Below are 20817 nucleotides of genomic sequence, written 5' to 3'. Positions count from 1 at the left end.
ATCACCCAACCTCAAGGTGTAGGAAGAGGCTCAAGATCCAGGACAGACCAGTGAGACCTGCCCATCCAGATGGGCTGAGAACCTGGCGCTGCTGGGGTCATCCTGTCAACCCACAGACAGCTGGCCTGAAAGGGTCACCAAGCAGCAGATACAGGAGACGGCAGCAGGTTCCTGATGGCAGGTCCAGCCATGCCCAAAGCCCGACCTACCACTGGACTTTTCAGATGCAATACAAGCCAACACATCTCCGTTTCTGCAGTCCGAGCTGAGATTCCACAGCAGCCACACTACGAGCCTGACTGGCACGAAGAGGCCCACTGTATCCTCCTGCCCAACTGAAAGCCACAGACTTCTTCCATAAGGCCTCCGGGCAGTTACCATGTGGGTATATGGAGGGCCATGGCTTCCTAATCATAGTGCCCCACCGCCAAGAGGCAAAGCACCACAGCATGACAAATGGACGTCTTTCCACCCGGCTGTGATGTCCACCTGAAAACCAGGCACTCACCTGATACACGTGGAATGCATTTGCTGCCTTGCCCCGGAGAAACACGGAGGGGATCCAGACATTGATCAGCGCCCGGTTTGATCTATAACCAAAAGAGAGAGAGACCAACATTGGACATTTTAACTTACAAAACAATAACAAATAAAAAAGAGGCAAGGAGACAATTTTCTCCTCTATGAGGTATTATGCACAAGCAATTTATGACAACATCACACCTGATGGCAAGCTAAAGGACAAGTTTAAGTCTTATCACTGAGCCTGTGTCTCTCTCTCTCCATATACACACATACACACACACACAACCTGTACTCTGGAGTGAGAAAGAGCTCCCTTCAGTTCTTACGGAGTGATCTGGCCCATAATGTATCTGAACCTCAGTCTCCACATCTGAAAATGAGGATAATAACCGGAAGCCCCAAGGACGCGATCACAGGAGGTCACACACAGCAATGCCCAGCGTTTCTGGAGTACCCAGCAGTCACGCTGCCTCCTTACTGAGCTGACTTTAGACCCTGAGCCCATTTTAAGATCAGACTCCACAAATGAGCTCAGGAGACCAACACTCATGGCAACAAGGGTGACAGCTGTTTAGGATGGGAGGAGGGAGGAACAAGAGAAAATGACAAGTTACAAAACCAGGCTGATGGGTACAAATACCTCTCTTTCAACTTTTCCAAAAACACCGTGTATATGGGTCCAGTACACCAAGGTTTAAAGTCAAATGCAAAATAATTTACTGAGTACCTGCCATGAACAGTTCCATGCTTTTACCTATAGTAAAATCATTTATTTCTCACCTCACATGGGCTATTTGAGGCATGTTTAATAGACACTTTGGTTTTGTGATTGTTTTGTCTTATGTGATGACTTTAAACAACTTGTAAGTCACTATCACATTTGTACCTGGCTGGATCCAAATTACACAGAGCTAATAAGCTGACTGTCCCTGAAACTTCAAGATCAATTGTAGTAATTATCAAAACGGCACTGCACCATTCTGGAAGGGCTGTAAGGTCCCAGCCTTCGCCTCTAATTAGAGCTCTTCCAGGGCTAAATGCTTTCTCCTGAGCTCTCCTTCTCTCTAAAGAGCAGCTCATAAAAACTCGCCAGCCTTCTGGGTTTGGAACACAATTTGAGACACCGACGATGGAAGATTCCACGACTCAATGTTCTCACAACCTCTAGAGTAAAGACCATTTCATTTTCACAATGAAAATAACCCTTCAGGTAATGGGTCTCTCCTGAAACAGCATTTCTTCTAATCTCTGAGCTGAGAAGCTGACCTCCTTTGAGGGGTAAATTAAAACCCATTGACCACTTCCCCAGGGCTCAATGCACATTGCAATTCTGAGCCATCAAAACTGGTTTGTGTATCTAATCACTTTCCTCCTGGAAAGGTCCCTGAAATTGTACTAGTGCCTAGAACATTCTCCTTTCATTTCTGTGGTAGGCTACAAAGGCAGAAATATAACTAGCACTCTGGTTTTTAATAACTTTTCTGGATTGGTGAGGACTGGACAACCTCCCATGATTAGAGCGAGGATACCCCAGTCTGGATTAGATGGTTCTCTCTTTCAGTGCATTGACCACACTGTATCAGAATTGATTGTTTATGTGACCATCTCCCTCCTAGGTGTTAGTTCATTTGTTCATCCTTTTGTTCCTTCACTCACTCATTAAACAAGTATTTATTGAGAAGCTACTCTGGGTACTGGAGATAGAGCAATAAAAGAAGCAGACATAGCCCTTTCTCCATGGAGCATTCAGTTTTAACATGGGAGACAGACAAATCTCCATAAAATTTACTCTGTTGTGGGCTGGGTACAGGGGCTCACACCTGCAATCACAGCACTTTGGGAGGCTGAGGCAGGCAGATCATCTGAGGTCAGGAGTTCGAGACCAGCCTGGTCAAGATGGTGAAACCCTATCTCTACTAAAAATACAAAAATTAGCTGGGCATGGTGGCACGTGCCTGTAGTCCCAGCTACTTGTGAGGCTGAGGCAGGAGAATCACTTGAACCTGGAGGCGGAGGTTGCAGCGAGCCGAGATCACACAACTGCACTCTAGCCTGGGCAATAGAGTGAAACTCCATCTCAAAAAAAAAATTTTTTTTTTTTTTTTTACTCTTTTGTGGTCAAGGAAGATACTTTGGATAATTTCAATTTTTAAAAAGTTATTAAGACTGGTTTTGTGGCCTAACATATGGCCTTTCCTGGAAAGTTATGTGTACTTGAGAAGAATGTGCATTCTGCTGTTTGGGGAATGTTCTATATAAGCCTGTTATATCTAATTGGTTTCTCATGTTGTTTAAATCTTCTATCCCCTTACTGATCTTCTATCTAGTTATCCTATCCATTACTAAAAGTGGGGTACTGAGGTCAACTCTTACTGTAGAGCTGTTTATCCTTTCATTTCTGTTGATTTTTTACATCATATGTTCTGAAGCTTTGTTGTCAGGTGTAGATATGCCAACAGCTGTTACACATAAATTATTTACTACTATTGTAAGTGCCACCAAGGAACACTGGATCTAAGGAGAGTGACTTCCAGGGCCTGCTTTGGTCTGGGACACCAGAGAAGGCTTCTTTGAAGAAGCAATGTTTCGGCCAGGCTTTAAGGGATATTTAGAGTTAGCCAAGTTGGGGAAGGGAGGTCGAGGATGAGAAAGGTACTTCAGGCAGGAGAATAAGCATTTGTGAAGAGTACTGAGTCTACACCAGCACTGCCTGGGTTTGAATTCCAGCTCCATTTCATCATCTGTGAGATGATACCCATCTCTGAAGGTTGTTGTAGGGACTGAGTGGGTTAGAACAATGTCCAGCACAGAGGCGATGTCGTGTACAAGTGGTTTAAGCAGGTAAAATAATAACCCTAAAGGGAGAAGACCAAGTGGGTTAGAGGAGTGGAACTGCCAGAGTGGCTGATGCAGGGAGAGGAGTGGCAAAGGCTGGGGAAGCCAGAGATGAGTGAGGGCCTTCCTCGCAAGCTCCACAAAGGATTTCGGTCTCCATGATGAGAAGGGAATGGTGCCATTGCTCCCTCTGGCTTTAGTGTAGATGAGTAAACTGGTTGGGGGAGGTTCCAAATCTCTGGGGAGAGACAACGTGGCCTGGATCAGGCAGAACCACTTGAGGGCAGGGACCATGGCTAATTGATCCCCTCTATCGGGGACTTGCCCGGACACCAGCCTGCAGCAGGACCTGGGTGAATTCTTGCTTTAATAATGAGTGCTTCCAGTCTCGTGTCTGGGACTCCCCTCTGTGGCTGTCCCCTGTCTTCCCAGTTTCTTCCCACCGCTGCCCTCCACTGGACTGCATTCCAGGAGCCTCTTCATGCTGTGCTCCCCCCGCCCACAAGCCCACAGCAGGCAAATTCACCTTTGATTTTCATTCCTCACCTCTCACCCAACCTCAGCCTCTCCATCCTATCAACCTAACGGCCACCTCCACCCCCGACCTCAGCAGTTGCCCCAACACAAGTAGCCCTGTGATGCCCTCATGGCTTTCATAATCTCACTCTTACTGCCACCACAAGCCCCGCAAGGTTCACATCAGGACCTTCACCTCACAGATTAGGAAAGTGAGGCCCAGTGAGGTCAAATGGCTGGACTGATGCCTGAGATTTCAATGTACGCCAGCCTGGTTCTGAAGAAATGCTCTTTCCAAGGCCCAGCCCTGCCTGCTCTAGAAGGGGCGTTTCTTCCCAAGGGGTGCTGAACTTTAAACTCACCAGAGCTGAATGAGAGAGGAGAGAGCTTATCCCATTTCCTTTACCAGCCTAAGGGATCTATTTGTCCAAAGCCCAAGAAATCCTGAACAAAAATCAGCTGAGTGCAGTGGCTCCTGTCTGTAATCCCAACACTTTGGGAGGCTGAGGTAGGTGGACCACCTGAGGTCAGGAGTTTGAGACGAGGCTGGTCAACAGGGTGAAACCCCATCTCTAGTAAAAAATACAAAAATTAGCCAGGTGTGGTGGTGTGTGCCTATAATCCCAGCTACTTGGAAGGCTGAGGCAGCAGAATCACTTCAACCTGGCGGGCGGAGGGTGCAATGAGCTGAGATCGTGCCACTCCACTCCAGCCTGGGCAACAGAGATTACGTCTCAAAAAAAAATAGTCTGATGACCAACTAACCTCTCCCTAGGGGTGCTCAGCAGAGGCACCAAATCGAATCTAATCCAATCAAAAATCCGACCAAGGCACTGACTACTCTTGTTTCCAATAACCCAAGGGTCTACACAGATAAAACAATGAGTGAAGTCGGTCACTTCCAGGCAACAGCAAAGAGCGGGGACTGTGGTCAATTGGACAGCACGTGCCCTGTGCAAAGGGGACAGCTTTTACTCAGCTCCAGCAGACTGTGACCTCACAGGGACAAACATCTAATTTTTAAAGAAAATAAAGGAAATTTGTATTTTTATGTGATAGCTTCCAACTTCTAAATGTCAGCCAAGAAAAAAAAAAAAGAAGTTTTTAAATACCCAAGGGGGAGATAAAACATATCTGAGGGCCGGACTGAGGCTGTAGGAGAACGACTCCTACTAGCTCTACAAGAACCACATCAACCTGGTGTGGGTCTGAACAGTAATTTCTGTTTCCCTCTATGGTCTTCTGGGACAGAAGCCAACAACAGAGTCCAGTTTCTAAAGGATCCCTTGTGAGCACAGGCTGTGGACTTACATTTCAAAATCCGACAAACTCTGGTCTTCGGACGTTTGACTCAAATCTCCAGGCACCTACCATCAGGAGAAGGGGGAGAGGAGAGAGAAAACGCATAATGGTTACCATGGTTTGCATAATCACAGAAGAATTCTGCCTCTCAGAGATCCCTGAGTATTTCCTGTTCAGAATGAAGTGAAAAAGCAGTCACTGGAAAACAGTAAGAGACTGTGTGGAGGGATGGTTGGAGAGGATGTTGCAGCAATAAAAATATGCCAGCATGAGAGATCTCAATTATCTTTAGGGACAAGGGACTGTTAATCCTATTGAGATAATCACAGGCATGTAACAGCATGTAATTTTGGAGCAGTAAAGGCCTAATTAGGATCTGAGATGCAAGTTATCAGAGGTGCAATGGAAAAAACATCCATTGTCACCATGATGAACATCGCACACACAGACACACCCAGTAGGTAAACACAAAAGGCCAAAGTCACCCCCACAACGGCTCCATCCTTTCCCCTCATAATGTATGAGCAATTTGAGGCAGCAGAATACGGCTTCTTCTTCTGACTCAGAAGGGCCACATGAGATAATGACTAGAGAAGAGAAACCAAACTGTGTGGCATGGTGGAGCCCACCACCAGTACCGCTTAGGGGTCCTTACCACACACTGTGGAGGTGGGGGTGAGGGCAGCCAGGCATTCACAGGTACACGTGACCCCCAGTAAGTTACCCACCCTCAGCTCCCCCTCAGATAGGAAACTGATTCTCACAGCTGTCACAAGGATTGCAATTACTATGTAAAGCAGACAGCAAAATGCCCAGTAGTGGTAGACGTTCAATAAATGTTGATATTTTTCTCATACCGAGGGAATAAGCTTCTTTTTTTTATCTGCTAGAAATTAAATTGGCTAGAATTTTAAGAAGGAGGATCAAGACTAAGAGAAACCAAGTGGAACAGAGAAGGGTGAGGGGTAGTGAAGGGAAAAAAGAGGACACTGACTTCACACCTTTCACCTCTCGGGGTTCCCACACTACCCGCAATCCCCAGCAAGCTTCACAGTGAACTTGAGGACAGGTATTATTCTCCCCACTTTACAGATGAGGAAACCAAGGCTCAGGGAGGCTGAAAAACTTGCCCAAGGTCACACATTTAGGAAATGGATCTGTCCAACTTCAAAGCTTTTCTGCTATAAATCCTCAGCAAACAGGAAAAGTCAGCTAAAAGGTGAAAAAATAAAGTAAGACTGAAGTAGTCTTGAAGGCTTCAAGAAGAAATGAAGAAACTGAAGGTTAGGACACATTAGAAGGCTCTCCTTCAATCAACAGTGGAGGCTGGGTGAAGTGGCTCCTGCCTGTAACTCCAACACTTTGGGAGGCTGAGGTGGGCAGATCGCTTGAGCCCAGGAGTTCAAGACGAGCCTGGGCAACATAGCAAGATCGTGTCTCTCCTAAAAATAATGGAAAAAAACATTAGCCAGGCATGGTGGCACAAGCCTGTAGTCCCACCTACTCCAGAGGCTGACGTGGGAGCATCACTTGAGTCCCGCAGTTCAAGGCTGCAGTGACCTATGATCACACCACTGTACCCTAACCTGGGTGACAGAGCATGACCCTGTTTCAAAAAAAAAATTAAGAGAATTTGTATTTTCTATTTTGAACTTTTCTGTACCTTCTACAATGAAGACATATTAACTGCATAACCATAAGCAGATATATATTAATTTAAGTGCATATCACATTATTAAGTAATCAAATACCCTTTCCACCTCATCCCATTCCATGCATTTCACTCAAATCCAGAAAGCAAGGTGGCAGAGATAGTGCCTTCCAAACAGTTATGCATCAGGGACGGAAAAGGGCAAAGAAAGGGTTCTAAGGCCATGTCACCTTCTAGACAACACCCATTCTCCCCTTTTACATCCATGTGGAGCCCAGTAGAAATGGCCAGGACGCCAGGCGCGGTGACTCAAGCCTGTAATTCCAGCACTTTGGGAGGCCGACACGGGCAGATCACGAGGTCAGGAGATCGAGACCATCCTGGCTAACACGGTGAAACCCCGTCTCTACTAAAAAAAAATACAAAAAACTAGCCGGGCGAGGTGGCGGGCACCTGTAGTCCCAGCTACTCGGGAGGCTGAGGCAGGAGAATGGCATAAACTGGGGAGGCGGAGCTTGCAGTGAGCTGAGATCCGGCCACTGTACTCCAGCCTGGGTGACAGAGCAAGACTCCGTCTCAGAAAAAAAAAAAAAAAAAAAATGGCCAGGACACCAGCAGGCCACTCCTCTTCTCTGGGTTTCCCCCTCAGCACTGAGGCTGGGAAAGGCTCTTCTGGACATGCTATGGGGATCAAGTGAGCAGGCTGGAGGGGGACTCACAGGCCATCAGAACACCAGCTCCAATGCTACACACAATCGCCACCGCCTTTAAATGCAGCCTCATTTCCAAATGGAAGTGAACCGAGTTTGCACCCAGGAAACTCAATCACAAGAGCGTCTTGCTGTATCTACCCCACAGAGCACAGGCAGAAGGCAACCAAAAAGACCAAGGGGAAAGACAAGGCAGATTTTTTATGGACAGACATTAATCTACAATTATAGAAAACAAAAGGCTTCTTCAAAATTGACTAATTCTGGAACAAGGTATCTTTTGTGTAGGTAAAAGTTTCCCTTCGGGGTGGTGATTTTCAGGGAACATTTTGAATAGTGGATATGCGTACCCAGGAGTTGTTCAATCCTTCTGACTTAGAGGCTTTTCTTCTAATTACGTGGCATTATTGGGATCAGTAAACCAGGAGATTTTGTGTGCCTACATGAGTACCAGGGAGGCTGCTTAGAAAAAGAATTTGGGAACTTTCTAACCTCTGTGGAACATAACTTGATAACAAGGCCAGGCACTGTAGCAAATGCATGATAATAATTAAAGGCCGAGCTTACTCAACATCAAATTGTCTTTTCTCACTGTCTTTCAAGACTGGAGCCAGATGTTAGCTAGACTTGACAGCAGCCCTTTAGAGAGCTGATTTTACTTTATATTCTGGCAATAAAGACTGTGGAGAAGAGATTATTTTGTAAGAAAAATCAACTTTCTACTGATACTGGCCACAAGCATCCCCTGTGACCTCCCGAAGTCTGGGGAATCTTGGAGAACACATCCCTGGGATGCAGACTTCTCTTTAGTTTACCCTCGATATGGGGCACAAACCAGCCATCAGCAACATGGCTATCTCCATTCGCCTCTCCCTGACCCTGCAGAGAAGGCAGCTCACCCTATGCCTGTGGTCTGGGCACTCACGTGGCAGTCTTTAGGTGCAAGGAAAGGCAGATGCTGTTACTAGAGCAACAGAGCAGCCAGGATTCCTGAATCATGCCAGAGCAAACACCCTCGGTGCTGTACACACAAGGATGTGAAATGGTAGATGAGACCAACGGGGAATCCACTTCTGGGCTGCGTCAGCAAAGAAGTTTCCATCATCTCCCCTGACTCAGGTTTTCCTGGGTTGTTGGGGGAGGTGGGGAGCAGGTACATGCCAGGACAACAGCTCTCTCCCTAGTCATGAAACTCTTGACCCCAGTGCTATATGGAAGTCTGACACAGGTCCACCCTGCCACTTTGACTGGCAAGTCCTCAAACCTGGGAAGACACTAGAGGTTCTGCCAAAAAGAATGAAAAGTATCCATTATGTGCTGAATAAATGCTTCTTTAAATAAAAAGGAAAGACAGAAGAGGGAGAAAAAAAGAAAATTAGCCAATTTGCCAGAGCCATAGAAAAAAAATTACACCTCCTCCCATTAGCACAATAAGGGTCCGGGTAAGGGGGCAGTGAAGATGAACAGGGAACCCTTCCATCGTTGCAGCTGCCCTCACTTCTAGTCCTGAGGGGTGTGCAAGAATGACACTGCCACCACCAGTATCATCAAAGGCTGCCCACTCTACAAAGCTCTTCCACAGCAGGTGGGCAGAGGTGTGCTCCTGATTTCATGGGCAAGGACAAGAGAGATCACTGTGAATAAACACAGAGGAAATAAAGATGTCAGGACCCCAAATCAAATCTCTAAGTCTACTCAGCAGCCTCTCACTCAGCCTCAGTGACTTCAGGTGCTCAGGCTTTCTCCAGGTGGAGAAGCCACACGAGGTATTCTGATCAATAATCCCATCTGAGGTCCCAGTAGGCTGCCACCACCAACTGCCAGATAAATGAGAGCGCTAACTTGGATGCCCAGCTCAGTCAAGTCCTGGTCGATACCACATGATGCAGAAGAACCACCCAGCTGAGCTCAGTCAGCCCACAAAATCATGAGAGATTAAAAAATAGCCATCTTTTTAAAAAGCCATTGAGTTTTGGGGTAGTTTCACATACAGCGATATATACTCCATAAAAGTAACTTGCCTAAGGTCATTTGGATAGTAAGTAGCATAGGTGGAGTTCAAATGCAGGTGGTCTGGCTCCAGAGCCTGCACTTCTAACTGCTAAGCTATACTGCCTCCCACTACAAAGTCTCCGTTCTTCACATCTTGCCTCTGGGATGCCCAGAAAATGAAGTAACCCTATTCATACTCAAGAGCCTTAGCTGGTAAACGGACCTCTGATGGATGAAGAAAGTCTGAAAGGACTCAGTAGCTCCAAAGTAGACATATACAGATGTACAACTGGGTCTAAAACCTTGAGCCTTCTTAAAGCTTGGGGGTTTTCTGATTTTATTTTGCTGTTGCTACTGCAGGATGACTTAGGAGGCTTTGCCCCTAGGAAGTCCCAGGTCCTTTTCCATCTCTGGGTACACAGGTCAGCCTCCAGACTCCGAGCCTCAGGAACATAAGCTCTCAGGAACAGATGGAAATGCAGACGTTTTGAGTTCTAATCCTGGGCTTCCTCTGATGGTTTGAGAAGTCACTTGGCTTCCGTAAACCTTGATTTCTTCCTTGTCTACCTCATGACAACCAGCCTCTGATTGCCCTATTCAAAAGAATCAACAAAGGCAAGGGGAGAGGCCAGCATGTGTTGAACAATTACTACATGCCAAGGACTTCACAGTCTCACAGTAAATGCTCAAACAATCTGTGAAGCAAGTATTACTGTAAGCTACAGTTCCCTTCTCCTCTTCCTTAGCCTCTCTGTAAGGTTAGCTCTTTTCATTTGAGACTCAGCCAAAATATGAATTCCTAGGAGGCACCTTCCCAGACCACCAGAACTAAACAGCGTCTCCATTGCAACCCTCTACGTTTCACATTCCTCAGCCTGTCATGACTCCACGCTGGTTATCTGCAGATTGGAACCCTCCTTGTGAGCTCAGAGAGCACTATATGTGCTTACCACACCTACCTGTTCACCATGACACACTGCAGCCTGGCCAAGAACCCAGCACATGTAGGCACCGAATTAACACACTGAATGAATGAATAAATGAACAAATGAACCATAAGATACACTATGTTTCCACCCTTAAATGCCAAAAGATTTTTAGACTGCTTTGTAGCAAATTCAAAATGTTGATGCATGGGAAGGACAAGATAGTTTGGAGACAAAAGAAAAAAATCAAAGAAGAGAATCTTATTTTCTTCCTTCTAATTACCAGGTTCTCAGATTCACTGCTCCAAAGAAAAGCAACAAGGAAGATGCTATGGAGGCAGCAAATCTTTGTTCCAATCATGAAGAGACAGCCATAATTTGTTTTCCAGAGTTGCTTTCTCACTCATCCCTGTTTTCAAATAGCCTGCCCTTATGCAATTAGCTCTCCCTTTTTACTGCCAAAAAAAATGACAACTTTTCCATTCCACCAATGAGCTTGCTTTCTCATCGCATCTTTTAATAAGGAACATAATGGGAAATGGCACAGTTCCGTCTCTCAGCTTGGGTGGTCAAGCCAAGCAACAGGCTCAGGCCTTATGATATGATCATAAAGTCGGACTGGACTATCCATGCCCTTCAGGACAAAGCCAGTCCAGTTCTGGAGCACTTTCAGGGTTCTCTGTTAGTTTTTTCATTTGATTTATAAACATACAACTAGAGGTATCATATCTCTGTGGTTTTGTTTTGTTGTTTTTGTTCTCTGTGGTTTTTAAAAACAGCCGAGGTCAAGGACTTGCTAGTAAAACCTAGCAAGGTGTTACTCCTTTGCTAGGAGTAAAAACTTGGCAAGTAAGAGCTTTAAAGAGTTTTTATTTTATCCTCTGGGCAGCCCTGAAACCTCACACAAATATAGACTACCACACTTATGTCAATCAGTTTTTGACATATTTGTTTTTCCCAAAAGATAATGGGGGTGTCGAGGACAATATTCTCAGAGTCCAAGGTGGTAGGCAGGCACATCTGACTGCTCAGTGAATGTTCCCATTGGATGGATAGACAGGCGGATGTAAAAATGGACAGATGGATGAATGAATGGCTGGAGCAGGGAAGTAGTGGGAGGCAAAGGGCATGGGGAAATAATCGAACTTACTAATTCACTAAGAATGGACATCTACTTTCTTTCCAAGAAATAAAGAGTGATGGACAACATAAGCACAGAGATAAGGATACAAAGACATTTGTTGCAACACCACTTAGGGTAATAAAAGCCTGGAAACAAGGAACAAAATGGTTATATAAAATACAGCACAGTCACAGCAAGGCTGTGCAGTTACCAAAAGAACAGCAGGCATCCCCTCTAAGGAGGAGGAGATCTCTAAGATATAAGTCAAATTAGAAAAGCCAGACACAAAACAATGTGTCAGGTGAACTACTATCCTCATGAAGAAGTAGCGTGTCGGGAGACACACGTGTCTATATGCAGGAACCATTTCTATAAAGACACGTAAGAACCTGCTAGCCATGGATGCCTTTGAGGGAAGGCACTGAGAAGCAAGTGTCAGAGGAGACAGGAGGATTTATTCCTATCTGTAAAACTTCAGACCTTATAAATTTTTACCACGTACATGACTTGTTAACCTTTCAAAAAATCAACATAACAATCACGCAATTTTAAATCAAAAGAAAGAAACTATCACGTCTGTGGTGGAAAGAAAATCAGAACAGTGAATGCCTCGGGGAGAGTGGAGTGGGGAACACCAGGAAATGGCATGAAGGGCCATTCTGGGGTGATGGTAAAGTTCTATGTGCATACTGAAGTATTTTGGAAGAAACATGTACCGATACCTGCAATTTACTATGAAATGCATCCCAAAAAAGATAAAATGGACAGATGAATGAATGAATGGCTGTATGGATGCATGCATAGATGGATGGATAAAAAAACGATGATAAAGTACAGCAAAATGTTAATGGCAGACTCTAAGTGGTAGGTATACACGTGTTCACTGTAAAATTCTTTCATATAATTGCTTTTAAAATTTCAAGCAAAATGCTGGAAAGTTTTTGTTCCACGATGCTGGAAGAATGACTGAATTATCTTTCTACTCTCTGTACAGAAAATGATGTAACAGTACTGTCTGCTAAACAGGCTATCAGAGTATGCAGCTTAAAAATGTAGGAGAAAAGGGATCAGAGAAATGTGCCTAATGGTTGATTAATTAAACTATGATGTTTGTCTGGATTCTGTGGTATTTGTGGTACGTATCAGCTCTTTAACAACGATAATTTGTAAGGCTGGGCATGGTGGCTCATGCCTATAATCCCAGTAATTCAGGAGGCCAAGGCAGGAGGATCGCTTGAGCCCAGGAGACTAAGGCCAGTCTGGGCAATACAGGGAGACCCCATCTCTACAGAATATTTAAAAAGTAGCTGGGCGTGGTGGCATGCTCCTGTAGTCCCAACTACTCATGAGGCTGAAGTGGAAGGATTGCCCTATCCCGGGAGGGAGATGCTGCAGTGAGGCGTGATTGCGCCACTGCACCCCAGCCAGGATGACAGAGTGAGACCCCATCTCTAAACAACAAATAAAGATAATCTGTTGCGATTTACTTCCTCATTCTAAATAAGTGTTTTTTTGTTTGTTTGTTTTTCACTTTAAAGACCGAACAAGACTTGGGTCTGCCGGGCCTGAGCTCTGACTCAGCTGTGTGGCCGAGAATAAACCACTCCACTTATCTGGGCCTTACTTCCCTCTTGGAAAATGGGGACAATAGAAGCTTCCCTGGATGGGGTTGTTGGGAAGCTCCAATAGGATCCTGCAACAACCGCCCCAGCCCAGTACCTGGCGGAGAAACATTCTGGGCTCTGTGGAAACCCCCGCTGAGGGCACGGCGGTCTGGGTGTTGAGCAGCCCTCGCCTGGAGTGAGGGGCTGACTGCTCCATTCCACAAATGCACACTAGTTATGCCTATGCTTATTCCACAGATTTGCACTACATTCCACTCAGTAGTGAGACTCTCTGCAGGTGCCAGGGGAGAGGAAGCCCCAGGGTTCGCAAAGCATACAACCCACCAGGACAGACAGCCTCCACGCAGCAGTCAGCACAATTCATTAGACAGTTAAGGCTGTGAAAAGTCCACGGAGGACAGGGATGGATGAGGCGTCTGGGAGGAGCCTGAAGCATTAGGGAGATGAGAATGCCTTTGGTCTGTGCTCCAACGGGGGAAACCTCTGAGGGATTTAAGCAAGAGAGAGTCTGGTCCAGCTCACACTTCAGTCACTCTGGCTGCAGAGCAGAGATGGGAGACAACAGGTGAACCGCCAGGAGGCTGCGCGCATGTGCATACACACACACACACACACACACACACACACCTGAACTGCACACAAGGGGTAACATGCCAAACTCTCTGCCATCCCCTTTATATCAACAGACTTTTAAGAATCACCTATGGCCGGGCGCGGTGGCTCAAGCCTCAAGCTTGTAATCCCAGCACTTTGGGAGGCCGAGACGGGCGGATCACGAGGTCAGGAGATCGAGACCATCCTGGCTAACCCTGTGAAACCCCGTCTCTACTAAAAAAAATACAAAAAAACTAGCCGGGTGAGGTGGTGGGCGCCTGTAGTCCCAGCTACTCGGGAGGTTGAGGCAGGAGAATGGCATAAAACCCAGGAGGCAGAGCTTGCAGTGAGCTGAGATCCGGCCACTGCACTCCAGCCTGGGCCACAGAGCGAGACTCCGCCTCAAAAAAAAAAATAAATAAAAAATAAAAAATAAAAAATAAAAAAAAAAGAATCACCTGTAAGAAAAGCACAAATCAACAACTCTCTAGCATCCCTCCAGGCTGAAGCTACCAATATAGAACTATTCTTAAGTTATGAGTTTTCAACCAGTTGGTGAAACACTCAGACTTACCGCAATGAGTGGAGAGTATTCAACTAACCCAAACTTGCTCCTGCTTCAGATGAGGGGAACGGTCTGAAGAGTAAATGAGCAGCCTTACAGTGGCTGGGGCCCTGGGCTCCAGGCTTCTCCTGCTTTGCCCCACATCTGTGGTGTTTTTAGCCTCTCCTCCCAGGTCCCAGGGTTTCTAGAAGATGTTTCAAGTCTCAGTGGCCAGAGCCCTTCCTGTGTTCTCCCTATTGACCCATGCCCCCTACTGAGTTGCTAAGGATGAGTTGCTCTTAAAAGGTTACACGAACATGATTTTTTTTTTAAGTTCAGCAAACATGGAACAAATGTTCTTGTATTAGTCTGTTCTCACGCTGCTGATAAAGGTAATTATAAAAGAAAGACTTTAATGGACTCACAGTTCCACATGGCTGGGGAGGCCTCACAACATGGCAGAAGGCAAGAAAGAGCAAGTCACATCTTACATGGTGGCAGGCAGGAGAAGAACAAGAGCCAAGGGAAAGGGGAAACTGCTTATAAAACCCTCAGATCTCATGAGACTTAATCACTACCACGAGAACAGTATGGGAGAAACCACCCCTGTGATTCCATTATCTCCCACCAGGTCCCTCCCACAACACATGGGAACTATGGGGGCTACAATTCAAGATGAGATGTGGGTGGGGACACAGCCAAATCATATCAGTTCTCATGCACTATTTCATCCTTAACTCCTATTGAACAGCCAGGGAAACTGAGGCACAGATCAAACCAGATGATGCCAAAGAAAGGCAGCTGTGCAAAACCGAGAATCTGAACTGGCTCGCGCTACTGTTACAGTAACATGGGGAGTGGATGTAGGATTTCTTTTTTTTTTTTTTTTTTTTTTTTGAGACGGAGTCTGGCTCTGTCGCCCAGGCTGGAGTGCGGTGGCCGGATCTCAGCTCACTGCAAGCTCCGCCTCCCAGGTTCACGCCATTCTCCTGCCTCCGCCTCCCAAGTAGCTGGGACTACAGGCGCCCACCTCGTCGCCTGGCGAGTTTTTTGTATTCTTTAGTAGAGATGGGGTTTCACCGTATTAGCCAGGATGGTCTCAATCTCCTGACCTTGTGATCCGCCCGTCTCGGCCTCCCAAAGTGCTGGGATTACAGGAATCTGAAGGATGTAGGATTTCTTAAGACACATTTCAATCCCAAGGAAAACTGTGATGTAAAAACTGGCCTGGGACCACCGAGCAGCATTTAACAGCACTGAGAGATATCAAGGATGTTTAAGCGGCAGGTCTGAGTGGCTCAACCTTGCAGGCAGGAGCAGATTTAGATACACCTGGCTTGATCTGCTAGTGATGCTAGCCTGTAAGAACAACAAAGGTACCTGCCTTTCCTGTTACCTTAAATGTCCTCTTGCAAAAAGAATATCCCTTACCAGCACTACGTGCAAGTGTGTTACACGGAGAACCCTTCGGGGCAAGGACTCATTCATTTTTGCATTTCTGGCACCTAAACCCAGTACCTCTCCAAACTCTACATCAGGGGTCAGCAAACTATGGCTCCTGGGCCAAATCCAACCTGTTTTTGTAAACGGAGTTTTATGGGAACACAGTCACACTCAGCAGCCGGTTATGCATCATCTATGACCACTTTCAGGCTGCATCAGCAAAGTGGAGTAATGGCGAGAGAGATAGCGTGACCCACAGAGTCATCTACTACCTGGCCATTTACGGAAAATGTTTGCCAATTCCTAACTGATAGCTGGAAAGATGTAGAAAAATTATTTGTAATTTCAGGGAAATCCATTTGTCTAGGTAGGGAGGAATAAATCTTTGATCTCCATAGCTTTATAAAATGTCAGGGACTTGAGAATCAAACAAGGCTCCTGGCTCAAGATAGAGAAGGAATGTCAAGATGTTAAGGAGTCAGACATTTATTTGTACCCACTCATGTCATTCTTTGAGTAACCTGTTTCCCATATTCTACAGAGGCTCAGAGAGGTTAAGTGATGTGCCCACAGACACAGCAAGAATTCAAAGCCAACTGTGGCTGAATTCCAATTTCTGCTCCTTCTATAACACCTGCTGTCTCCCCCAGAAGAAACATGGGTGCAGAAAAAGGATCTGGGCTCACCTCCTCTGAAAGAAGGAAGCCCTAAAGCTCTGCACCTGCAAAAGGTGGTGCCTCGAAAGGAAAGTGAAGATGCTCTGGCAATCCCAGCATGTGTATGTCTGGGTCATTTGCTGTTAACCACACGCATGGACTGTATTTTTTTTTTTTTTTTTTTTTTAAGACGGAGTCTTGCTCTGTCGCCCAGGCTGGAGTGCAGTGGCTGGATCTCAGCTCACTGCAAGCTCCGCCTCCCGGGTTTACGCCATTCTCCTGCCTCAGCCTCCTGAGTAGCTGGGACTACAGGCGCCCGCCACCTCGCCCGGCTAGCTTTTTGTATTTTTAGTAGAGACGGGGCTTCACCATGTTAGCCAGGATGGTCTCGATCTCCTGACCTCGTGATCCGCCCGTCTCGGCCTCCCAAAGTGCTGGGATTACAGGCTTGAGCCACTGCGCCAGGCCATGGACTGTATTTTTAACATTATAAGCACAATGATGAAATCTGTGGATGAAAAGCCTCTGTGTTTGCTGCTGATTTGCAGATAAAAGCAAAACAACTCTGGAATGTTTCCTCCAGGGTTCTTCCTTAGAGTTTAATTTCCACCAGTCACAAAAAAGAATGCCACATCCCGGAGGCTGCTTTAGGCATGGAGGCATGGAGGTAGGGGAAGAATGTTCTCATAAAGCTCTTCACTGATTAGTTTTGGCTACCAAGGTCTCCCGGAGAAGACACAGGGTCTGAAGGTCAGATGGCTTAAGGTCAAGTAGACTCAGGCCTCAACTCTTATTAACAGAAAATCTTGACCCTCAGAGTTTCCTCATCTGTAAAACAGGGCCAGCACTCACCCACCACGATGCCTGCAACGTCCTGTTTGTAAAATGCCTGGCATCCTGCCGGGTCCACAATAATAAACACTCAGTAAAATGGCCTTTCTCACCCTCCCACCCCAGCCCCTCCCTTTCACATCCCTGCACTAAAAAGATAACAAATGGCAAGGGGAGTGTAGCTAGCTTTGACCTGAGCCATCGTCCCCTCAGCTCAGCTTGGATGGGCACCTGTTCTCCACTTCTGAGACGCCAGCATTTCTCCTCATCGCTCTCCCAAGGCTCGAGTGCTATTCCAAGGAGACCGGTGCTGCAGCCCTGGGAAGAATGTGGCACCAGAGCAAGCTGCAGCCTTCTCTCTCGGCCTCTCCTAGGCCATTCGGTTGTGTGATGAGGAACAAAGAGAACTGCTGCAGTCCCGCTTCCCTCCCAGTCAGTGCCGAGGCAGCAGGAAAGGAACCGCTAATTTGGTTTCAATGGATCAGTAACGGGAATCTAGGTGTGGCTCTCTCTCTCTCTTTTTTTTTTTTTTTTAAATGAGACTGAGTCTCGCTCTGTCGCCCAGGCTGGAGTAGAGTGGTACAATCTCGACTCACGGCAGCCTCTGCCTCCCAGGTTTAAGTGATTCTCCTGCCTTGGGCTCCAGAGTAGCTGGGATGACAGGCATATGCCACCATGCCCAGCTAATTTTTGTATTTTTAGTACAGACAGGGTTTCACCATGTTGGCCAGGCTGGTCTCGAACTCCTGGCTTCAAGTGATCTGCTCACCTCAGCCTGCCAAAGTGTTGGGATTACAGGCGTGAGCCACCACACCCGGCCTAGGCGTGGCTCTCTCTTATTTGCTCTTTCCTGTCTTCTGGAAAAGAAGGCTTTTTTTGTTTAATTTTTCACCCTTCAACCCTTTTCTTATTGACACTGAGCAGGCATAGGCACTGCCACCTGTTTGGGAATTCATCTCACATTGAAAAAGCATCTATGGGTTTTCCATTCCCTGCAGTCTCAAGGTTTATTTATTTATTTATTTTTTAAAGTAGACTCCTTCTCTTGAATGGCATCTTACCAAGAATGCTGTGCTATTCTCAACAGTGTCACACTTGCTCTCTGGGACAGTGATCTGGTGGTCGGTGGACTGACAGCAGGTGGGCAGAGCAGTGAAGAGCGTGCAGGGAGAACCAGCCGCCCAGTTCACATTGCAAACTGCCTCCTCCTAGCTCTGTGAGCAGGGCAAGTGGCTCCACCTCTCCGCCCTTCTGCTTCCTCCTCCGTGGAATGAATATGGTAATTCCACCTCCCTCAGAGGTTTGCAGTAAGGACTCAATGAGATAATTTGCATAAAGTACTAAGAAGAGTGCCTGAATCACCAGGGCGCTCGGCAAGTGTGACCTTGGCTATCATTATCTGGAAGCCGCACCAGCACACAAGGAGCCAGGAAGAGTCCTTAGCTGGCTTAAGGGCTGATGAGAATGACCTTGGTCTTGGATCTCGGAGTTCAGAAATAGACCTGGATCAGGAGTTACTGGCTCAGAGAGCCTGAGGGTGAGGCAGGAAGACGTTTTGGTACCCTGGAGTCTCCCTGTGCAGCCAGTCCAAGAACAGAACTCTGCAGTGATGGGGACACCTGGCCAGCTGAGGCTGCCCCTGCCTGGGGACAAGTCCATGCACATTAAGCTGGGTTCGCAGACATCATCTTCTGCCATCAGGAGATGTGATGTGTCCCTCAGTCCTCATCCCCACCTTTGTTCTGGAGCTGGTGAGGCCGAAGCCCAGGAGGCCGCACATCCCATAGGTCCTGGAGAACGCTGTCCATCTTGCTGCCCGTTTCCCAACAATAAATTCCTTCTGTATCCATTATGTGGGAAAAACCTATAGAGTTACTTGAAAAAGGAAGCCAAGTGGCATCTTGTCAGGTCTTTCTGTCACTCTATGCCTATTATTGTGAGTTGTCCATACAGTTAAGTGGCCTAGAGCACACAGGCTTTTCCTTCGTTTGCATGTTTATTTGGGAAGTTTTGGGTACAGCTGATGGACAGAGGGTGGGAGGTAACTACAGCCCCTTCAAGCCACTCATTAGCTCCTGCAAATGTCACCTGGCAGAAAACAGAGACTGTGGGGACACAGACCGGGTGAGGGCCCTGAGTGCTGGCCTCTGCCTTCCTTCACTTCTCCCCTGCCTTGACCTGCTGGCCTCTTCTCAGAGCCCTAGAGCCCTGTGGGACACAATGTGAATCCCACCGCCCCATGAGAAAAACTCCAACTCTTTAAGGATGACAATCAAGGTCCTCTAGGAACAACTTGACTCAGGATTCACTTCCTGCTGCAGGCAACATCCCCTCCGGGTTCTTTCCTTCCACTAGTCCCCAGATGTGGGTCTCCCAAGGTTTATTCTTTCAAAGCCTACAAAGCTCAGGTGTCCCCCAATAAGCAAAGACTTTAGAACTGATCATCCCTTCTCCCCTGTGTCCCCACAGAACTTTTTTTTTTTTTCTTTTTTGAGACAGAGTTTCTCTCTTGTTGCCCAGGCTGGAATTCAGTGGCATGATCTCGGGATCACTGCAACCTCTGCCTCCCAGGTTCAAGCAATTCTCCTGCCTCAGCCTCCCAAGTAGCTGGTACTATAGGCGTGTGCCACCATGCCCAGCTACTTTTGTATTTTTAGTAGAGTTGGGGTTTTACCACGTTGGTCAGGCTGGTCTTGAACTTCTGACCTCAGGTGATCCACCTGCCTTGGCCTCCCAAAGTGCTGGAATTATGGGTGTGAGCCACCGTGCCTGGCCTCCACAGCACTTTTTATATGTGTCCATTACACCACCGCCTACATTGCATGGAGATTATGGGTTTACTTCCTACTGCCCCAGAAGTCTGTGGGTCATGCAGACTTTCTAAGAAAGTTTTGTAAACCCCAACAAGCAACCAAAGCAAAAATGGACAAATGGGATCACATCAAGTTCAAAAGCTTCTGCACAGCAAAGAAAACAATGAGCAACGTGAAGAAACAACCCACAGAATGGGAGAAAGTATCTACAAACTACACATCTGGCAAGGAATTAATAAACAGACTATACAAGGAACTCAAGCAACTCAACAGGAAAAAATCTAATAATCCAATTAAAAACTAGGCAAAAGATCTGAGTAGACATTCCTCAAAAGAAGACATACAAATGGCAAACAGGTATATGAAAAGGTGCTCCAATCACTGACCACAGAAATGCAAACCAAAACTACAATGAGATATTGTGTCACCCCAGTTCAAAAGGTTTTAATCCAAAAGACAGGCAATAATAAAGGCTGGCAAGGATGTGGAGAAAAGGGAACCCTTGTACACTGTTGATAGGAATGTAAATTCGTACAACCACTATGGAGGAAAGTTTGGAGGTTTCTCAAAAAACTAAAAATAGAGCTACCATATCATCCAGCAGTCTCACTGCTGGGTATATACCCAAAAGAAAGAAAATCAGTATAATGAAGAGAGATCCACACTCCCGTGTTTACTGCAGCACTATTCGCAACAACCAAGATTTGGAAGCAACCTAAATGTCCACCAAC

General features: G+C 46.5%; 1 protein-coding gene across 2 annotated transcripts in view; it reads right to left on the bottom strand.

Moving 5' to 3' along the window:
* The window catches only part of SNX29 (sorting nexin 29), a 609178-nt gene that overhangs the window by 175477 nt on the left and 412884 nt on the right, over positions 1–20817 (bottom strand). For both annotated transcript variants that reach the window (XM_030924514.1, XM_030924515.1), the window contains 2 exons: positions 5188–5243; positions 509–590 (listed from right to left, as the gene is read on the bottom strand). In XM_030924514.1, the coding sequence (XP_030780374.1) occupies positions 509–590; positions 5188–5243 (138 nt within the window). The remainder of the gene's footprint in view (positions 1–508; positions 591–5187; positions 5244–20817) is intronic.

This window comes from Rhinopithecus roxellana, chromosome 20 (assembly GCF_007565055.1).
Source record: "Rhinopithecus roxellana isolate Shanxi Qingling chromosome 20, ASM756505v1, whole genome shotgun sequence".
NCBI classification, from domain to species: Eukaryota; Metazoa; Chordata; class Mammalia; order Primates; family Cercopithecidae; genus Rhinopithecus; species Rhinopithecus roxellana.
The sequence above is the reverse complement of the archived record's forward strand: the minus strand, read 5'-3'. Positions and strand labels throughout refer to the sequence as shown.